This window comes from Leiobunum rupestre, chromosome 1 (assembly GCF_980474605.1).
Source record: "Leiobunum rupestre chromosome 1, qqLeiRupe1.1.hap1, whole genome shotgun sequence".
NCBI classification, from domain to species: domain Eukaryota; kingdom Metazoa; phylum Arthropoda; class Arachnida; order Opiliones; family Sclerosomatidae; genus Leiobunum; species Leiobunum rupestre.
This window is the reverse complement of record NC_143384.1, coordinates 56,606,404-56,624,699: the sequence shown is the minus strand read 5'-3', so window position 1 is coordinate 56,624,699 and position 18,296 is coordinate 56,606,404. Positions and strand designations below refer to the sequence as shown.

General features: G+C 36.8%; 2 protein-coding genes across 2 annotated transcripts; one reads left to right on the top strand and one right to left on the bottom strand.

The window, feature by feature from the left end:
- The first annotated feature begins 7,337 nt into the window (after positions 1 to 7,337).
- On the top strand, positions 7,338 to 9,291 carry LOC149963332 (uncharacterized). The gene is made up of 7 exons (XM_090166182.1): positions 7,338 to 7,479; positions 7,545 to 7,610; positions 7,668 to 7,845; positions 8,015 to 8,427; positions 8,505 to 8,601; positions 8,722 to 8,786; positions 8,846 to 9,291. Exons 1-7 carry the CDS (start codon positions 7,338 to 7,340, stop codon positions 9,289 to 9,291), a joined length of 1,407 nt encoding a protein of 468 aa, XP_090022308.1.
- Positions 9,292 to 10,328: 1,037 nt separating this feature from the next.
- LOC149963331 (uncharacterized protein F54H12.2-like) lies at positions 10,329 to 10,907 on the bottom strand. The gene has a single exon (XM_090166167.1). The coding sequence runs from the start codon at positions 10,905 to 10,907 to the stop codon at positions 10,329 to 10,331; it is 579 nt and encodes a 192-aa protein (XP_090022293.1).
- Between the last annotated feature and the right edge of the window lie 7,389 nt (positions 10,908 to 18,296).

Below are 18,296 nucleotides of genomic sequence, written 5' to 3'. Positions count from 1 at the left end.
AATATGTGTTTGTTTCTACTTCTTCGAAGCACGTAAACGTTTTTACAATGCGATGTTACCTGACTGTTATAAATGACCAAATGATGTACTATTTGCCTTTAATAAATAATTTTTACATTGGATGACAACTTGTTTATGAAATAATGTTTGTTAAAACCATTCCATTTGACACCTTGGCTCGAGTTTTTAATAAAAAATAAGGCAAATTGAAGTAGTTAAATAGTTAACAACCGCTTTTCGAATATTCAGACTTACTAGTTCCATCAAGGCCTAATAAGTGGCATTTTTCAGCAACTCTGGATAAACCATACCAGTGTTATTGGCATTTTCCTTAATTTCGCTTTGTATCTTATTTATAGTTCTCAAGACCTATGCTCGAAACATTGAGCATTTATGAGATAAAATCGAGACGAAAGAAAATTTGAATACTGAGTTTAAAGAATTTTCGGAAGAATCTAATTGAAAATTTACGGAAAAAGATAAATAAATAGCCGCATTAAACTATCAGATAGATTCGCTAGAAATAGAAAAAAGGAAGAATAACATTACAATAGCTGGTATCCCAGAACAACTGATGAAAATAGAACAAGTTTAGCTGTGAAAATATAAAATAAACTACAAGATTTACTGGGACTTGATATCAGGATCAACCCGCATCAGACCAAATATATACGTGGTATTATTGTAAAACTTAATGATACAACTACAAAATGTGACATTCTGAACATTAATATAAACTAAAGAGGCCAAATATTTACGCTTTGCGCGATTATACAATTGGATACTAAGACAATTTATAAAACAAAAAGGTGGTAAATTTAATTCCTAACTCAATTTATTAAAGGATGGACAAACATTTTTTGATCGAAGTGTAAACGGTGTGCTGTTAAAAAAATATTGACATTTTCTTTTTTTTTCGCTTGGTTTTCTACATGATTCATTTAATAAACAGTAAAATAGGTTTTATAATGGAAATCCTCAATTCAGTTGTTGTTAACCTTGATAAGCTAATTTCTATAATGAAAATATTGATGTTTTGGCACCAACGACTAACGAGTAGTGTACCCGAGGTGTAAATCACCGATACCTTGTGAAACTGAGAAAATCCCATGCTATTTTAAATGTAGAGTTTTTCATTTTAAGTTGTCAAAAACATTTTCGATTGCCATAGCAAAACGGAAGCCCAGCGTAACTTTTCCCTAGATGAAAATTCATGTTATCCCAAGGTCTACATACCCCCTGAGTTACATCAAAATCGGTGATTTACATCTCGGGTACACTCGTCGTAAGTGAATCCTGGTTTACACATGATTATCATTATGTACACAATTATATATTATCGGGCACTGGGGCTACGCGGGGACGGGGATTAGGCTATTACTTAAAAAAATTTGTAATTTAATATTAAGAACGAACTATGCCTCTTTGACTTGGACATAGACCCATTGTTTTTCTAATGAACCATTGAAAGACGTTCTACTTGTAATTTAGCCAATAACTATCGTCCTTCATCCGTACTTTCAATTTCCTCCCAAGTTTTCGACAAATGCTATTTTAAAAGGCTAAATGCGTTTGCGAGTATCAATAGCTCACAGACCACCAATTCGGTTTCCGAGTTGGACGTAATACTGAAACAACTATAACTAGAGTATATTAATTTATGCTTAACGCAATCGATCACTCAAAGTACTGCCTTGGTATTTTCTTGAACCTAGAGAAAGCTTTTGAAGCTCCTTCGAAAACTCGAATTTCTGGATCTAAGGGGCACGGCCTTGAGCTGGATCTGGAGTTATTTGGACAATAGGCACTGCGTCACGAAAATCAATAATCTACAAGCTAACCGGCTGCTTATAATAATTTGCGTCCCCCAAGCATCTGTCCTATCTCCGGTTCTGTTTAACTTATACAGGGTTTTACGGATAGGAGTACCGAAACTTTTATAATGTGTTCTATGGGCCAATACGAGTTGAAAATGTCTAATGAACCATAGTCCTAAAATGTACCGTTTAGGAGATACAAGCTTTCAAAATTTGACCTAAAAAACCCCGAAATTCACGCAAATATGAAATCCTTATTATGCCTTGAACACAATTGTTGTCTTAAAATGATCGTTTGTTTTTTAGTAAAAGTGATAAAAGGATCGCCTAATATCAAAAGCTTGTATCTCCTAAACGGTACATTTTAGGACCATGGTTCATTAGACATTTTCAACTCGTATTGACCCATAGAACACATAATAAAAGTTTCGGTACTCTTTAACCGTAACACCCTGTATATATATGACACTGTTTTTATGCTACCATTTGGGTAATTAACTCTATTCTCTTTAATTAAGGTAGGTACTAATATTCTCATGACTAAAGATTCGTGGCATTTGGATAATGGCCTAAAATTAAATCGAAACAAAACTCAATATATAGTTTTCTCTAACATCCTTAAAATTATACCGCCGGAAAATTTAAATTATTAAATTAATGAGTGACCTAATTGCAAGAGTTTATAACTCTAAATGCCTGGGTGTCTGGTTCGACACTCATCTAAATTGGAACGAACATATCCTACTTAATTTATAAGTATAAGGACATCTTTCCTCGAAACATTTTATTACAATTATACTACCGCTTATTTGATTTCCATAAAACTTGGGGTTTTGTTTCTTGGGGTTATCAAAATTTCTGGAACGTTTGCTTGGTATTTATTTTTTATAAATATCAAAAACAGTTAAATAAATTTGTTCTCTATAAAAACTGTAAAAAAACACTACTAGATCTAATAATTTTTTAAAACTCTCATTATAATGCTAAACAGAAAATAATTTATGTTTTCTAAGATGGAGCTAAGCAATTTCATACGATATATACTAAAAGCGAGGATATGTCCTCGATCGCGGCTTTAAAAAACCAACTGAAAAAAAACACATTTTAGATAAAACATATTTAGAACTTCGCTAATTTAACTTACAAATTCTGTGTGTTTCAATTTATTTGTGAGCTTATATGAAGGTATCACTTTTTTAAATTCATAAATTCTTTGTGTATAAATTATATTAATGTCAAAAATGGCTTTAAGTCACTTACGACTTGGCTATTAAAATCATAAAGTGTTAAACAAATAATCACAAAAATTAACTTGACCTTAAACTTAATCTTCTGTATAACCTTCCACTCTTTGTTGGCTACAATCCATGTAAGCAATTCAGCCTCTGTACGAAGTTTACACTCGATTGCCTTATTATATAGAAAACGATGCTATTAGTTACAAACGAAAGCATGTAAAATGTAAATAATTACGAATACCTACGGTAAACTATGGCTCTTTCCATTATAAAATAACTGGAGTTTCACCTAGTGTAGCCATCCATAATAATTTCCTTGCGTTCTATGTTAAGCGCCACACAGCACACACTAGCGACAAAATTGTTCCTTACGCTGAGACGATGTTCGAATAAATTGTATTGCCCTCTAAAGCGGTAACAAGAATAAGGTGAAGTTTGTAAACCTAAATTTAGTTCAAAGAATAGAAATAAAAAGTGTAATTATATTATCTACTTCTCACTGGTACCGTTGGGTCTCTCTTCATAACGAGTGTATTCATCATCACCATGCTCATTTTTATCCTTTAATATATCTTATACATCTTGGCAACATTATTTCATTATATGTGCCAAGTAACGAACTTGAAAGTTTGCAGCGTCAAATTCAAAACCCTTTATTGATTGTTGAGATAGAGCACCAATTTGGTAATAACTACTACCTAGATTTACACAACTCTATCTTTTCTTGCATACGGCGTTGGGAATGTTGGAAAAATCCACATTTGAAGCAATATCTGACTTCACACCAATAAGAATGATAGAGAACGAACATAAAGGCTTGCACAAGATTTGCTACTGAATATGGGCCTTGCAAAACAGACACAAGATATATCCCAGGACTTTCTTACCTCTTGTACTATTACACATTGAAAAGCCCATTTATTAGAAATTGTCCAGCAATGCAGAATAAATGAAAGCTTTCAAAGTTATAAGTTGAATCACCTTAAACGTTGAGGCACCTCAAGTAATATCATCAATATCTTTGTCTCCAATGAGTATATTTCAGTAAGATCACGTCAAATTCTGTGGCACATCTGACTGCAGCAACGACCACAGCCCCGGAAAGATGTTTCCACAACCACACTAAATGGCTGATCAATAAGAAGAACAAATTCAAGAAAACATTTTCTTAACATTAAAAAAACCTCATTCGTTTTAAATTAACAGGATTATTATTATTATTGATGGTTGGTCCCCCGTTTCAAAATATAAACGCAAGATTCGCTTCGCTGAGATATTGGAAAGATCGCTCGTTTCAAGCCTGTGCATACCAAGATGCTCAAACATTTGATCCCCATACAAATCACAGACACTAAGTACCTGTGAGGAAGTTTCCTCCTCGGCAAGGCAGCCCTGCACATAGGAATCTCACTGATTCCAATCAGATTCAGATGCAAATTAAGCAGTGACCTAAAAAAAGGATAGTAACCACCCTGAAACTACTCTAAGAGAGCGAGAGCACTCAGTTGCACTTCTCTTAGAAGGCCCAGGGAAAAACTCATTGGCCTGCCTCTGATCATCCGTCTGAAACCAACGTTTAATCTGTCTCTCAGCCATAGTACCATGCACATGGTGGCATAGGCCGTAAAGTATCGGAATAGCACGTTCAGCACCTAAGAACCTAGCCTCCGCACCCTCCTTGGCCAAATATTGGGTATTAGCCCAGCTTATTATTAAGTATCGGCCATCTCATTGCCATGATGCCCCTTAGGACCAGGCACCCAATATTGTTGAACCCTGTTATGGGAGCCCAGTTCTGAAAGGAGATCCGGACAGCTAAGAACGAACTAAGAAGTAATACGAAACTGAGTAAGAGCCTTAAGGGCAGCATTGCTGTCCGAGAAAATCTGAATAGTCTTTCTTACCCGGTTATTTCTTCTTAAGACGGAAGTATACATAGAAGCAAATGGCAGAAATCTCTGTTTGAAAAACCAAAGCAAAAACGCCGCGACTCTTAATAAAATCAAACATTTAGTCTGACAGTTAACTCCAGAGGGAGTCATGGAGCCATCCATGAACCAAACAATTTCGCTCATGGTTCCAAAGACTGTTTTGCCAGTCCAGTCTAAGAGACTTGGTAAGTAAACAGTTTTTCAAAGGGTAACTCTGCAGACATGTTGTCAGAACTCATCAATGACAATAAGATCATTAAATGACCATAATATTGTCAAAACAATTTTGTGAGGCTACATTCCCAATAAGCAGGCCTGCACCAACCATTATGAAGTAACCGATAGGCACTCATAATTGCAACTACCTCTATATAAAGATGAGGCGGTAGAATATTCAGGAGCACCTCCAGAGAAACGCTTGGGGCTGTTCTCATAGCTCCTGTAATGCTGACACAGGCCATCCTTTGCACACTTGCACAGTACGTAATTCAGCCTGAACTGACATAAGCACTATAGGATGCAACGGTTCCACTTTTTTTTGACTATCTCGGTTCCGGATCCGGTTCCGGTTCCCAAATTTTTGCTTTATCGGTTCCGGTTCCGGTTCTTAAAATTTTAATTTATCGGTTCCGGTTTCAGTTCCGGTTCTCAAAATTTAGAACCGATCGTTACCGGTTCCTAAACGGTTCCTACACGGTTTAGTATTAATTGAAGTTAAATACACAAGCAATTCAAATGAAGTTAAAGAGAAATAAAATCCACCACATTTATTTATTTAGAATATAAAATTTGTTTTTGATAAATTATATTTTAAAAATAGTAGCTTTCTCAGTGACGTAGCTATGGGTAGAGGATAGCGCCGCCGATCGAACGCCGCCTTCACCGATTATTTAGATAAAGCCGAAACGCCGCCGCCGAAACATTTTTATTTCGCCGCCGAATTAATTTCATTTGAGATCTAAATTCGAACTACATAGTATTTTCTTTTGGTAGTGCCAGCACCGTAACCAGGATTTGATTTCAGGGGGGGGGGGGGGGGCACGCAATGGAAACAAATAAAACCAAAAAAAATAAAAAATTGTACATACAACCATACGGTTCAGGGTGGGCACGGTTCAGGGTGGGCACGGCCCTGGGTAGTACTACGATTTCTAGGCTGTTGGGTGCACCGTTATAGCTTTATAAAATTGTAAATAATTAAAAATGTCCAAAAGATCTGGCACCACTGCACCGCGCGCACCAAGATTTTCTGCAGCAGATAGCAGATCGGAGAGACATAAACGAAAACGGCTTTGGAGTTGCCTCGCCTCGTATTTTGTAATAAGTACAGAAACGTATCAGCTGCATTCATCAATGAGTAAGTAGTCTATTATATTTTAAAAATTCCTTTGATACAAAGATAAAATAATTTGTGATAATAGACTTAAATGCGCGGGGAAAAAACCGCTTTTGGGGGGATGAAATTTCTGGGGAGAGGGCTGGCTCGTTGGTTGTCTGTACGATAATGGCGGCGCCCAGTAAAAGTTTCTAAAATGAGTGTATAGATAATAATACTAGTGAAAAGGTAGTAAATAAGTACAGTATTGTAATTACTAGCGTCAATGTTTTAGTTTAATAGTATCATATGTAACATAGTTACTCATAAGTGTGCCTCTGTTTAACATCTCTCTATTAAAAATTTAAATGAGACCTTGTCTCACAGCCACCAAAGACTATATAAAGCTATTTAAAATAAAATAAAATTACGTAATAAAAAGACTGGATACTTCATGGCTAAAATTTATATATTTATTTACATGAGCGAGCTTTCGGACCGTGGTCCCTTTTCAAATTTTAAATTATATAAAGCTATGCTCATTTGAAAAACGAACAGGGGCGACGCCAGATAATATTTATGTTAACCTTCAATTTGTTACATATTTAGAATTAAACAAAAACGATTACTTCAAGGAACTATAGATGGAGACAAAACCCGTTAACATTTATTATTTTAAATGGCTTGGTGAGATGTTTAGATATTTCTCAATTTCTGTGAAAATAAATTTGTAGCGAAACATTTTATTAATCTATTACCGATGTCCGCTTCGACTTGATGCAACTATACAAGAAATGACGTTCGAAAATGTTCGAAATCTCCCACGGGCAAAGACTTTTTGAACAGAGTGTACATCTCATTCTCCCTCGGTAAAATACGATTCATCGACAGTTTTCGCTTTCTCCCCGCCTCTTTGGAGACGTTAGTGAACAATTTGGCAAAGGATAGCCATGATAAGTTTCCAATTTTGAACTCTGTGTTCAAACCTGATGAAATCCAATTGCTTGTAAGAAAAGGTGTATATCCGTACACGTACATGGATTCGGAAGAGCGATTTAAAGAGACGCGATTACCATCCATTGAGTGTTTCTATAATGACCTATCCGACGAATCCCTAAGCCAATCAGATTATGATCACGCCCTGAACGTATGGAACACTTTCAACGTACAAAATTTAGGTATGTTTTTCCGAGATAATATACTTAAACAAAAATGTAAATAACAATTATGGTTTCCAATATAGGCCAATATCCTGATATTTACGTCGTTTCTGACACTTCACTTCTCGCTGATTTGTTTCAAAATTTCCGTAAGATGTGTCTAGAATATTATAACCTAAACTGTGCACATGCGTTTACGGGACCAGGGTTCGCCTGGGAGGCAGCACTATCCATGACAAAAGTCCGTTTGGAATTGCTTCTGGATGAGAATATGCATCTCTTTATAGAAAAAGGGATTCGCGGTGGTGTATCGATGATTAGCCATCGATTTGCGGAAGCTAACAATAAATACATTGAATCACAAAACCCGAACATTCAAGACAGGTACATATGCTTTTTGGGTAGGGTTGGGTTTTTTTTTTAATTTTAATAATAATTAACCGTAATTCGTAGATTGTAACAATCTGTATGGAACAGTAATGTGCGAAGCCCTACCAATGAAAGGGTTCAGATAGCTTGAACCAAAACCTAACATCGAACAGGAAATTCTAAGTTGTCCCGACGATGGTCTAGTTGGATACATCGTTGAGGTTGACTTGGAATACCCAAGTACATTACACGATACTCACAATTGCTACCCTCTAGCACCTGAATCAACAACTATAAAACCAGAAGAGCTTTCTGAGTTTTCCAAAGAACAATTAAAATATCTCGGAATACCAATTAAGGAAAGTTTCCCAAAACTCACCCCCAACTTAAAGAACAAAATACGATATGTATTACATTATCGGAACTTGAAGTATTACATCACAAAAGGACTCATCATCACCAATATTCACCGAATAATGACGTTTGAACAAGGGGCGTGGTTAAAATCATATATTGATTTTAACACGGAGAAAAGAAAGGCAGCGGTAAATGCGTTTGAAAAAGATTATTTTATACTAATGAACAACGCGGTGTTTGGTAAGTAATTAAATTTAATTTTAATTTTTTGTTTTAATTTTTAATTTTAGTTTTAATTTTTTGTTTAATTTTTCTAGGAAAGACTTTGGAAAACCTCCGTAGTCGAATAGATTTCAATTTGGTAACTTCAGCAGAAAAAGCTGTGAAAAAAGCCAGTTCGCCGGCGTTTGAAAAGTTTACCATTTTTCAAAATGATTTAGTAGGAATTAATTCCGTAAAAAGGAAGCTCATCCTAAACCGTCCAATTTATACAGGACTTACAATCTTGGATTTGTCCAAGATTTTAATGTAAAGGTTCCACTACGACGTGATAAAACCACAGTACGGTGAAAAAGCTAAGCTCCTGTTCCCCGATACAGGTGTGTATTTTTTATATTCATATTTTATATTCACCCGGTCTAACTTGATTTGCTTACAGACAGCTTAACAAATCACATCGAAACACCCGACCTATACGCCGACTTCGCCAACAATAAGGAGAAATACGACTTTTCGGGGTTTGACGAGACGAAAAAAAAACGTCTTGGTAAATTCAAAGACGAATTAGACGGTGTACCGATAGAAGAGTTTTGTGGTCTTCGTCCAAAGATGTATAGTATCCTATCATCAAAAGGGGAAAAGAAGACGTGTAAGGGCGTCATCAAACACGTTGTGGCCAAGTGCGTCCGACCCGAGCAGTACCGTGATTGCCTCCTCAACCGTAAAGTCACCGTCGAGCAAATAAAACGTATTACTAGCAATAAACACATTGTGACGACTGTCTCGCAAAATAAAATGTGTTTAAATCCATGTGACGATAAACGCTATGTTTTAGGCGACGGTATTTCAACACTTGCCCATGGTCATTACAGAATAAAGAAATAAAAAATATATTTTATGACAAATTTATTGAGTATTTCTTATACATGAAATCAGACATTTTACGATCATTTATATTTTTATTTTTAGAAAATCTTTTTAATATTTGAAATAATTTAACTCCGCGGCACATATTAATAGCAAAGTAAATACAATATCCACCACAGGTTTTACTAGAATCCCCTTGTAATTGAACGGAATTGAACGTTACAGCTAAGCTATTCCGTTCTATAAAATAGTTAAATTTAAACAAATCGGGACTGTTCCCAAAACTCTCGAAGAATGTAGAATGAAATTTTCTTGATATATCAGACACCAGTGTATTCCTTCACCTCTTGACGTATCTGTGTTTGCAATGTATAGTGATGGGTACGTTTTCACATTCGTGGGAAGTTTATCCGCGGGAAAAATGCCTCTGAACAGATATTTGGTATATGGATCGTTCTTCAGAATTTTTTCAAGTTGCCGTGAGTCCATTATGCGCTTTGATCGAACAGCACCGCTCTGTTTTTGTCAATTTCGATTAACGACTGATACTCGGAATAATAAATCACGCTGACTGTAGACGGTAATGATTCTCCAAATATTAATTCTAATCGAACGCTTCCGTTCTTTATAAGGTTAAAACTTTGAGTTGAGCTACTGTTTAAGTCCAGGGTTAAATCAAACACCAAGAGGACATTCCCATTAGCGATTTGATTTAGCGAAAAAAGTTTAAAGTTGAAAGGTGACATTTTATAGTCCCCTAAAAAGAAGTTTTGGTCTACGAATCCTATAACTACCTTATTTGGTAACTGTCCACTAAATAAATTGTCTTTGACACATATCTTGTTACCAGCTGATATAGAGAATGAATTACACTCGGTTCTGGTAATGGGGAATTTCATTGTTGCCATTTCCAAGGTTTTAGCGTGAGATATCATAATTTCACCTTTCTGACGAACAATGAAGCGTGGTTAAAAATTACTTTACATTTTGTTCTATCGGAATGTATACAAAATTCGTTGGGGCTTTTGATAAACTTGAAGTTGACGTCAATCAAACTAGGTAAAAATCGGTTTTGTTGGCAAATGTCCGCGTGAACAACTCCAATCGAATTTAGCTCGTTTCTTGAATCCATCGTTATCAAAAAAGCCGTCGAATTTCCCAGCTTGATCCTTGTAGAATAGTGAAGCTGTTAAGAAACTCTCTTTTGCGGGTCCACCAAATGTCAAAAGTGTTTGAATCATGCTCTTGTAGGGGTATTGTTGAGCACATGACGTAACTGATCTATCACCCAGCGATACGTGAGCTTCTCCAAAAAGGCTGTGCAAAAATAGGCTTTCGGGTGCAACATTATCTGCAGGTGTTTTTGTTGTCCCGTTAGTGGTTTCAGCATTAGGGGAAGTTCCGTCAGGTTTAACAATCTTCACTTGAACTTGAAGGAGCGTGTTTTTCAAATCAATGTACGTTTCCGAGTTACCAGCAATATTGAAGATAATTGCTTGATTTTCATTTACGTTCGATGTTGGGTTATATTCAACCCATTGACTCCCGATTATTCCAGTCTGGGTATACGGCACGTGGAATAAATCGAGGTCCGAGCTGATACTATTTTGTGAACTCGGGTGTAGTAGCGACATTATTACGAGAATATATCAGAGTGAAGGAGTGAACGTCTACTCTTTTTCTTGGCTCGTACTGAACTGATGATTTTTGACGCTTTACGTTTCCTTTTACCGTTCCCGGTTAATTTCGTTACGTGTTCGGCGGCTGTTCTTAAGGAATCTTTCCCCGCTTCTCTCCCCCTCGTTTTCAACGCCTCTTTCAGGGAAACCCCGCTCGAGACATCTGATGCATCTTTGGCTCCAGCATTTAAAAATTTTCGTCCAAGGAATGTAGCTCCTTTTTTAAGTATGGGCATGGCTGATCGAAACGCCGAAGCCAATATACTTCCGAGACCGTAGCCTCTTTTAATAGCTACACCCCGATATACCGGAATTGATCCGTGTCCAATTTGATTTAAGTAGTAGTTTTGATAATCGGTTACGGAAACTCTGTCTAAATTATGCGGAGACATGTTGTACCTTCGACTCGCTTGTCGCAAATGAAACAGCGGTTTATTTTTGACTTAGTTTTATAGTAAAGTCCATGTTCTTCGAGGTCTAAAATGGAGAGTGACGTGAACCTTTCCTCGTTCAAAATATTCATTTCAATAGTTTGGAATTTGTTGTTCGCTGTAGGCATATAATGTAGTCGTGAAAACTCTTTCTCCACTGTGTCTCCATCTTTTCCTTGAATGCTAATAATTCGTTACAGCGGTACGTCAGAGTCGCCAACAGATCGACTTTGTATTATATCTGAGTATATAAACAGGGAGTGTAAACCAGCGTCCATATCGCAACTGAAAGGGGCCGTCGTTGACGTAACCACGGTAACATCTTTGTCTAGTATTCTCGTGAACCCTAATATGATGGCGATCTCACGGGGAAAATAAATTTGGTTCATTTCATAAAGTTCAACAACTACACGACGGTTTGGTTTGTTGTAATAGTATTTGACTCGAGAGCTTATATTTTCTCCAACGTCATCAGTAGTCATAATTTCCAGTAAATCTTCAACCCCGTAATATCCTGGTGGTATTACTATATTAACGAAATCCATTACATCATTGAAATTTCCCGTGTCGGTGTGTTTTCCCTGTGTCTTAGATTTTTTAGACTTTGATTCTTCTAAAGGATCAGGATTGAATATAGTTTTCCAAATTCTAACTATACACTCTTCTTTAACGTTATACCTAGTTCTTGGGTAACTGATTTCTGCAAGTCCAACTTCATAAGCACCCTCTAGCTTAATTGGTTCCGGTAAATACGTTCTAAACTTGCTTATAGTGTTGTTTTTGAAATAGCGCATAGAGGAGTCGGACGGTAAAGTAATATAGAAACTCATGTGACAATTTCTTGCACCCAAGAGTCAAAATCCAGACTGTAACCACGCCAACGTACTAGTAGTTCTTTAGTTCCGTCTGGCTTTGTTCTTTTCCCTAGAACCTTTTCGATTTTAAATAAACAGTTTTCGAGGTCTTTCCCGAATTTTTTATTTCCTCCTTGTAGAACACTCCTGAAATGGGTTCAGATTTCAAATCCTCGAGTTTATATGCTGGTGGGTCTCTCGCTATGCACTGCACTACTTTGAATAATTCTTCAGTAAAGTTTGCTAAGAACCCCTTTTCGAAAGTTTTTTTATTTTTGCTAATTCGAACCAAGTCTCCAACTTCAAAAGGGAATGTAACGGGAGGGGAAAAATTCACTTTCCCGTATAAATTTTGCCAAATTTTTTGAATTTTCACTCGTCACTTCAACTGGTTTACATTTAATAGAGTTGTGATAGTTGTTGTTATAAGCATCTAACAAATCCGGTAATAAGTCGATATATTTGTGCGTATCTTTCTCCGTAAAATAGCGGTACATACGACTTTTTAAGGTGCGGTTAAACCGTTCTATGAGGTTACTTTTTACCTCCGAATGAGTGGCGAAAAACTTGATACCTCGACGTTTCAATTGTCGTTGTACCTCTTGGGCAAAGGAACTCGTTGCCATGGTCTGATTGTACAATCTTTGGTTTTCGACCTGATTCCAAGATTGATTTAAAAGCCTTAAGTATTGTCGCACCTTTCTTATCCTTGGTTGCTACAGCGAAAGCGTATTTGCTAAATACGTCAATGCAACATAATAGGTATCGAAAACCGTTATTATGTCGTTTAATATTTTGCAGGTCTGCCAGGTCGAGTTGCCATTGTTCGTCTATTCCATATACGATTGTCCTGTTTCTTCTGAATTTATGTTTTATCGGTTTGTGTAGAGTATACGTGTCCTGCCGTTTTAGAAATTCCTGAACGTCATTAATGGAAACTTTAAACCCTTTTGCTCTGGCAACCGTGTAAAGACCGCGTACTCCACCATAATTTCCGGGGTCCTTTACACTAAAGTATATTTCTTCGAGCTTATCCATTCCTCGTACAGTTCAGTTTCCGTTCGTGGTACCAGTACGCGAAATCAAATAACTCAAAAACGATAATAATAAATAATAATAAAAACGCCGTAACAACTTTAGGTGATTTTAAATATGAAAGAGATAAAGAGGTTGCCAGTCCAGTGGGAGTGGGGCCGATGCCTCCTTCCATGTTGAAGTCGAAAACGTAAGTGAAAGAAAATCACACGCGATATTAGTTTTTATTTTTTATTACAATTTTATCCAATTCAATAGCCCGTTTCCATGCATAGATTCAGGAGTTTGGGGTAAATCAAAATCATCCTCCGAATCATTAGGTTTCACGGTATGTATAACATGTTCATTTTGTTTGTTCACATGATCAATAGCGGTTGTAAAAGGAATTTTATTTTTAAGGAGAGTTTTGGGTACATTTTCATTTTTAAGCATTTTGTAAAATTTTACTATCCCGACAGTATCGTATTTTGGTTTGGTTTTATGTCCTTTAACTGATTCGTGTAAAATGTCCATAATGTTAGAGCCGGCGATTGGTCGCTCTTTATATATAAGTTCGCCATTAGAAGCCCATTCAATCTTGGTATTATTATCAATCCACCTGTACAACGCAATGGCGGGTTTGAGATGTGAATCTGGAATCGCAATGGCAATTTCAGGGTACCAATCCTTCTTTTTCGGTTTTTCTACGATTTTATTTTTAGTTCTTTGGTTGTAGAACGTGGTTATACAAGTCCATTTTTTGGGATTGATTGAGTTTCTGATTATTCAAAACAGTGTTGGTATCCAAGTTTTCGTTAAGCTTCGGTTGGGAATTCAACCGTCGATAAACTTCCTCGGGAACTAGAATCATCTTTCTAGCCATTTTTGATGGCTCTACTTATAGCTGCGCCAGCTGCACTGCTTACAATAGATAGAAGAGGTGCTAACAGTAAAGGGAGAAAACCACCTTTTAGTATAAGAATCTTTTTCGTTTTGTAAGCGAATTGGGTTTAGATATTTTCCGCAAAGTTTGACGGTGTCTCTTCAATCGTTTCTTTTGAGTGTCTGACAGTTTCACTTTCCACGTAGAACATTTATACAACATTCTACAATAGCCTTGATTGCATCATTATTTGCATACTTGATAGCTGCAGCCCGTTGACATGTATTACACTTTGTGAGATACTTAAAAAATTCTTTGTGATTGTGAACTCTCTTCATTTTGGGACAAAAACCGCAGCTTCCTCTCATGGTATAAGTCCGGTTCGTAGTCGATGATCGTCTGACGTTGTTGGTTTCAAATCTACCCATAAATACCCAAAGTCTCTAACACTAGCTTGATTGAATGCGTCTATGACGTATTTACTGTTCGTGGGGGAAATCTGTCGAGCCAAATGAAATATCGCCGATTTGTCACGTGGTGATTTGAAAATAATCAAATAATGTGCATTTAAATTTAATGTTCTTATTTCCTTTCCCGGATAATATAAATTTTGCATGAGTACAAAGACTGACGTATTTCTATGATGAGACCCTCGTATAAACAAATTAGTAATATCCTTGTTGTTCGATATCTCGCATAGTAAATCATCTAGAATGACAAAATTCTTTACGTCTGGGTCTAAGTTTTTCACATCCAGTAACCCTTCGTGAAACTCGACTGACGGTGTGTGGTTTAACACTGAATTAAACAGTTTCGGTTGGTATTCTGTATAAAACCAAATTATTCTCTCGGGAGGGGGTAAAATGCACGTGTCTTTGTGTTTGATAAGATTAGCTACGAAGAACGATTTTCCCGACTGAGTCGCACCCGCTACGAGACCATTGAAAGGATGTTGCAAGTTGAATTCCATTTTATAGAATAACATATTTTATTCAAATCATGGGGCATTTATATACAAATGTTGTTTCGCGTTACAGACAATTCGGGCCACCAAACATTTACAAAATTCGTCGCTCAAAAATGTTTTTAAGGTAAAAATTTGATAGATACTAACGTAATCTAAATGTTTTATAACAGTATCAAAGTTCATATTAACACGTATTTCACAGTCTTCCAGACAGTTGTGCTGCGTCTGCGAAGGGTGTTCTATTTGACACCCGTAACAACATTTACGTACACCATCCGTCAATTGAGTCAGAATATCGTCTTTTAAAAGTGAGTATACACGTCTCGCTTCATTAATGTACGTCACAACATCATTACAGTTATCCATAAAGACCTTCGTTAGATTGTATCCAACGGTAATGCCTTTCTTTGTTGGGTGAACCATACCATATAGTTCCCCGTGGCCTGGATACACTTCTCTAATATCTAAAATCTTAATGTCCTCAACACGCTTCGTATCGGAACCCGTGAAATACCATGTCGTTACCGAGGAATTGTCGTTCTCTCAAAAATCTAGAATTTCGTCCTTCTTTCGGTAAAGTTCGTGGAAATCAGCTTCTTCTAAAACGATCCCAGTAGTGACGTCCCTTAAGCCTAGTCGTACTTCAAATTTTGGAGTAACTTCAATGAACTTCTCCGAGGATAAAGGAAACAAAATTTGCTCGGCCATTCTGTATGAGATAATTTATGTGGTAGATACATAGGGTATTTTCAAAAGCAAATAAAAAGTTTTACTTACATAAATCTTGTGGTTTTTTCTTTAAGTCCCTTTGATTTCCAATGTTCTCCTTCTCTGCGATTTTGATACCCTTCCCGGTGTGCTCGACTATATTTATACTTTCACTACAATGGTAATTTCATAACTATCCTCATATCCTCCTATCCTCATATCCTCCTATCCTCAGGGATGATAAACCTGTTTGAACCGGCACTTTCCTACTACTGGGGTCCATTATAATCATTAAGGCCGAGTCGCGACTATCGCCATCTAGAGTTAGGGCTAACATGTATCGCCTACTACAATTATATTTAACACGTACTTGCATGTTATAAATAAAAAACGCTTCAAAAAGGCTTTAAGCCCTAAGTGAAACGATTAAGATAAATGACGGCAATCAGCGTCTGCAGCATTAAAAACAAAGGTTCTGGTGAAACCTGGAAGTCTGGAATTCAGACTCCCAAGTACGACCAGAAACACGATCTAGATGACTTAATGTAAAATAAATAAAAAAATATTGCTACTATATTCTTTCGTAGGGTAAAAATGAAATCTTCTGTTTGAAAATTCCCACGGTTTCATCGTTTCAAGATGGAGGGGGGGGGAATGTTGTACTTTCAAGTTTTGGGGAGACATTGCCTTCCCTTCCACTCCTCATTTTAGGGGCGTAGGGACGTTTTAGAAGTTGGAGGGGACAAAGAGAAACGAAACGGGGTTTTAGGAGCTTAGCCCCCGATGTAGAGTGAGTAATCGGTCGCGAATGTCATTAAGGCATTAACAGTAACAATGTTCAGTTATCATACGAAGTGTATTTTAGTCTTTAGAGTCGTTTATGAATTTAAGATACACAAAACCACAATAATGAAATGAGAATGGTTTTGAATTTTTAAAGGAGTGTAGCTTCACCGAAACCATGTGTTACTGTTTGACTACTATGTAAATTGGCGGGAAAAGACACAGTTGAGCTTCTATAAGTTTATATGCTTTAAATTGAGAATTTGAGCTTTTGAAGATTTCAACTGACCAAAAAACTGAAAGAGCTATAACATTAGTTGCCCCTCCCAGCAAAATTCTAGGGAGGGGCATTGCCCCCCTGGTTCCTACACCCCTGCCTCATTTCATTGAAAAATATAAAGACGGGATTTCTATGACTCGTTTTGATTTCAGTTGAGTATATCATTCTAAATGGAATCCATATTATTTCGTTCAATACGCATTGTAATTTGTGAAATGTAAGCATATACAAAGTTGAAATTTCAGATTTTCTAGACAAAAACTACCCAAGCCAGTGATTACATTATGCAAACGAATTAGCCTTACCTTAAAAACTTTAAATTCAGAAACACAACTTAGTTTTTAATTTACAAGGTTTAACGGTACACGTCTCTAGAAACTTTTCAAACTTCAGTATGATATTTTCATTATGAACGTTGTTGGGATATTTATGCGATGGTTATTATGGTTGTATTTATAAAGTTTTGGGCGCGCCTGTTGAAACAAAGAAATATTTGAAGCAAGTAAAACATTAACTTGAGCTGACAAGAGAAAAAACTAGATGAGGCCTCGCTTGGTTGGACTGTACCCAGTCCCATAGGCAATTTGGGGGCCCCTCGATGTTTGCCGCCCCTGCATTGCGGAGTCTACCGGGGGCGTTATTTACCCCACTGGCTTTTCTGCTCTTTCTCCTCTAAGTCGGTTGCGAAGGGGATCAAAAATTATGCTTGCCCATTGCCCCACTAAATAGTTGATCGGAAGGCACACTATAAGCAGTAGACGACAAAAAAATTTCTGGCCTTTGCTACATTTGTGAAATTGTGTCGAGTTTTCCGACTGACGAAAATAAAACTAAAACTATCGTGGATTTCCGGATTATGCCAGTTTTAAAAGCAAACATTTGGAGGATCAGCCCATTTTAAATTGAGAATACCTAAGGGTGTGTCAGTTGACAGTTACGTAGAAACATTGAAAAACTCGGTTTCGGTTTCGGTTATCATTTTTTTTTACAAATATCGGTTCCGTTTCCGAATACGGTTATCACATTTTTATATTATCGGTTCCAGTTTCAGTTCCGGTTCCAAGAATTTACTCGGTTATACTCGGTTCCGGTTCCGGTTGCGGTTATCCGTTGTATCCCTATTAAGCACTACCCTCGACCACCAAACCACTGCTTCGTATATCAGCATGGGTATTATTATCATATTATAGATCCAATAAAAAATCTTTTTGCTTATGGTACCCCTTACTCTCAAGAAAAACATTTTATCTTCCTTGAAATTAAAGATCAAGATGAGGCTTCCATGTTAGCTTACTGAAGATAAGGACTCCGAGGTATGTTACCTCAGTTGACTTGACCAGAATTATCCCAAAGAATAAAATATCATGGAACAAATCCTGTTCTTTCCAAGTGAAGGGGACGAGGCATGTCTAACAAGGATTGAA

Coding starts and splice junctions, on each gene's coding strand:
- LOC149963332 (XM_090166182.1), top strand. CDS start 7,338: ATGGATTCGGAAGAGCGATTTAAAGAGACGCGATTACCATCCATTGAG. Junction 7,480..7,544: donor TTTCAACGTACAAAATTTAG/GTATGTTTTTCC, acceptor TTTCCAATATAG/GCCAATATCCTGATATTTAC. Junction 7,611..7,667: donor TGATTTGTTTCAAAATTTCC/GTAAGATGTGTC, acceptor TTACGGGACCAG/GGTTCGCCTGGGAGGCAGCA.
- LOC149963331 (XM_090166167.1), bottom strand. CDS start 10,907: ATGTCGCTACTACACCCGAGTTCACAAAATAGTATCAGCTCGGACCTC.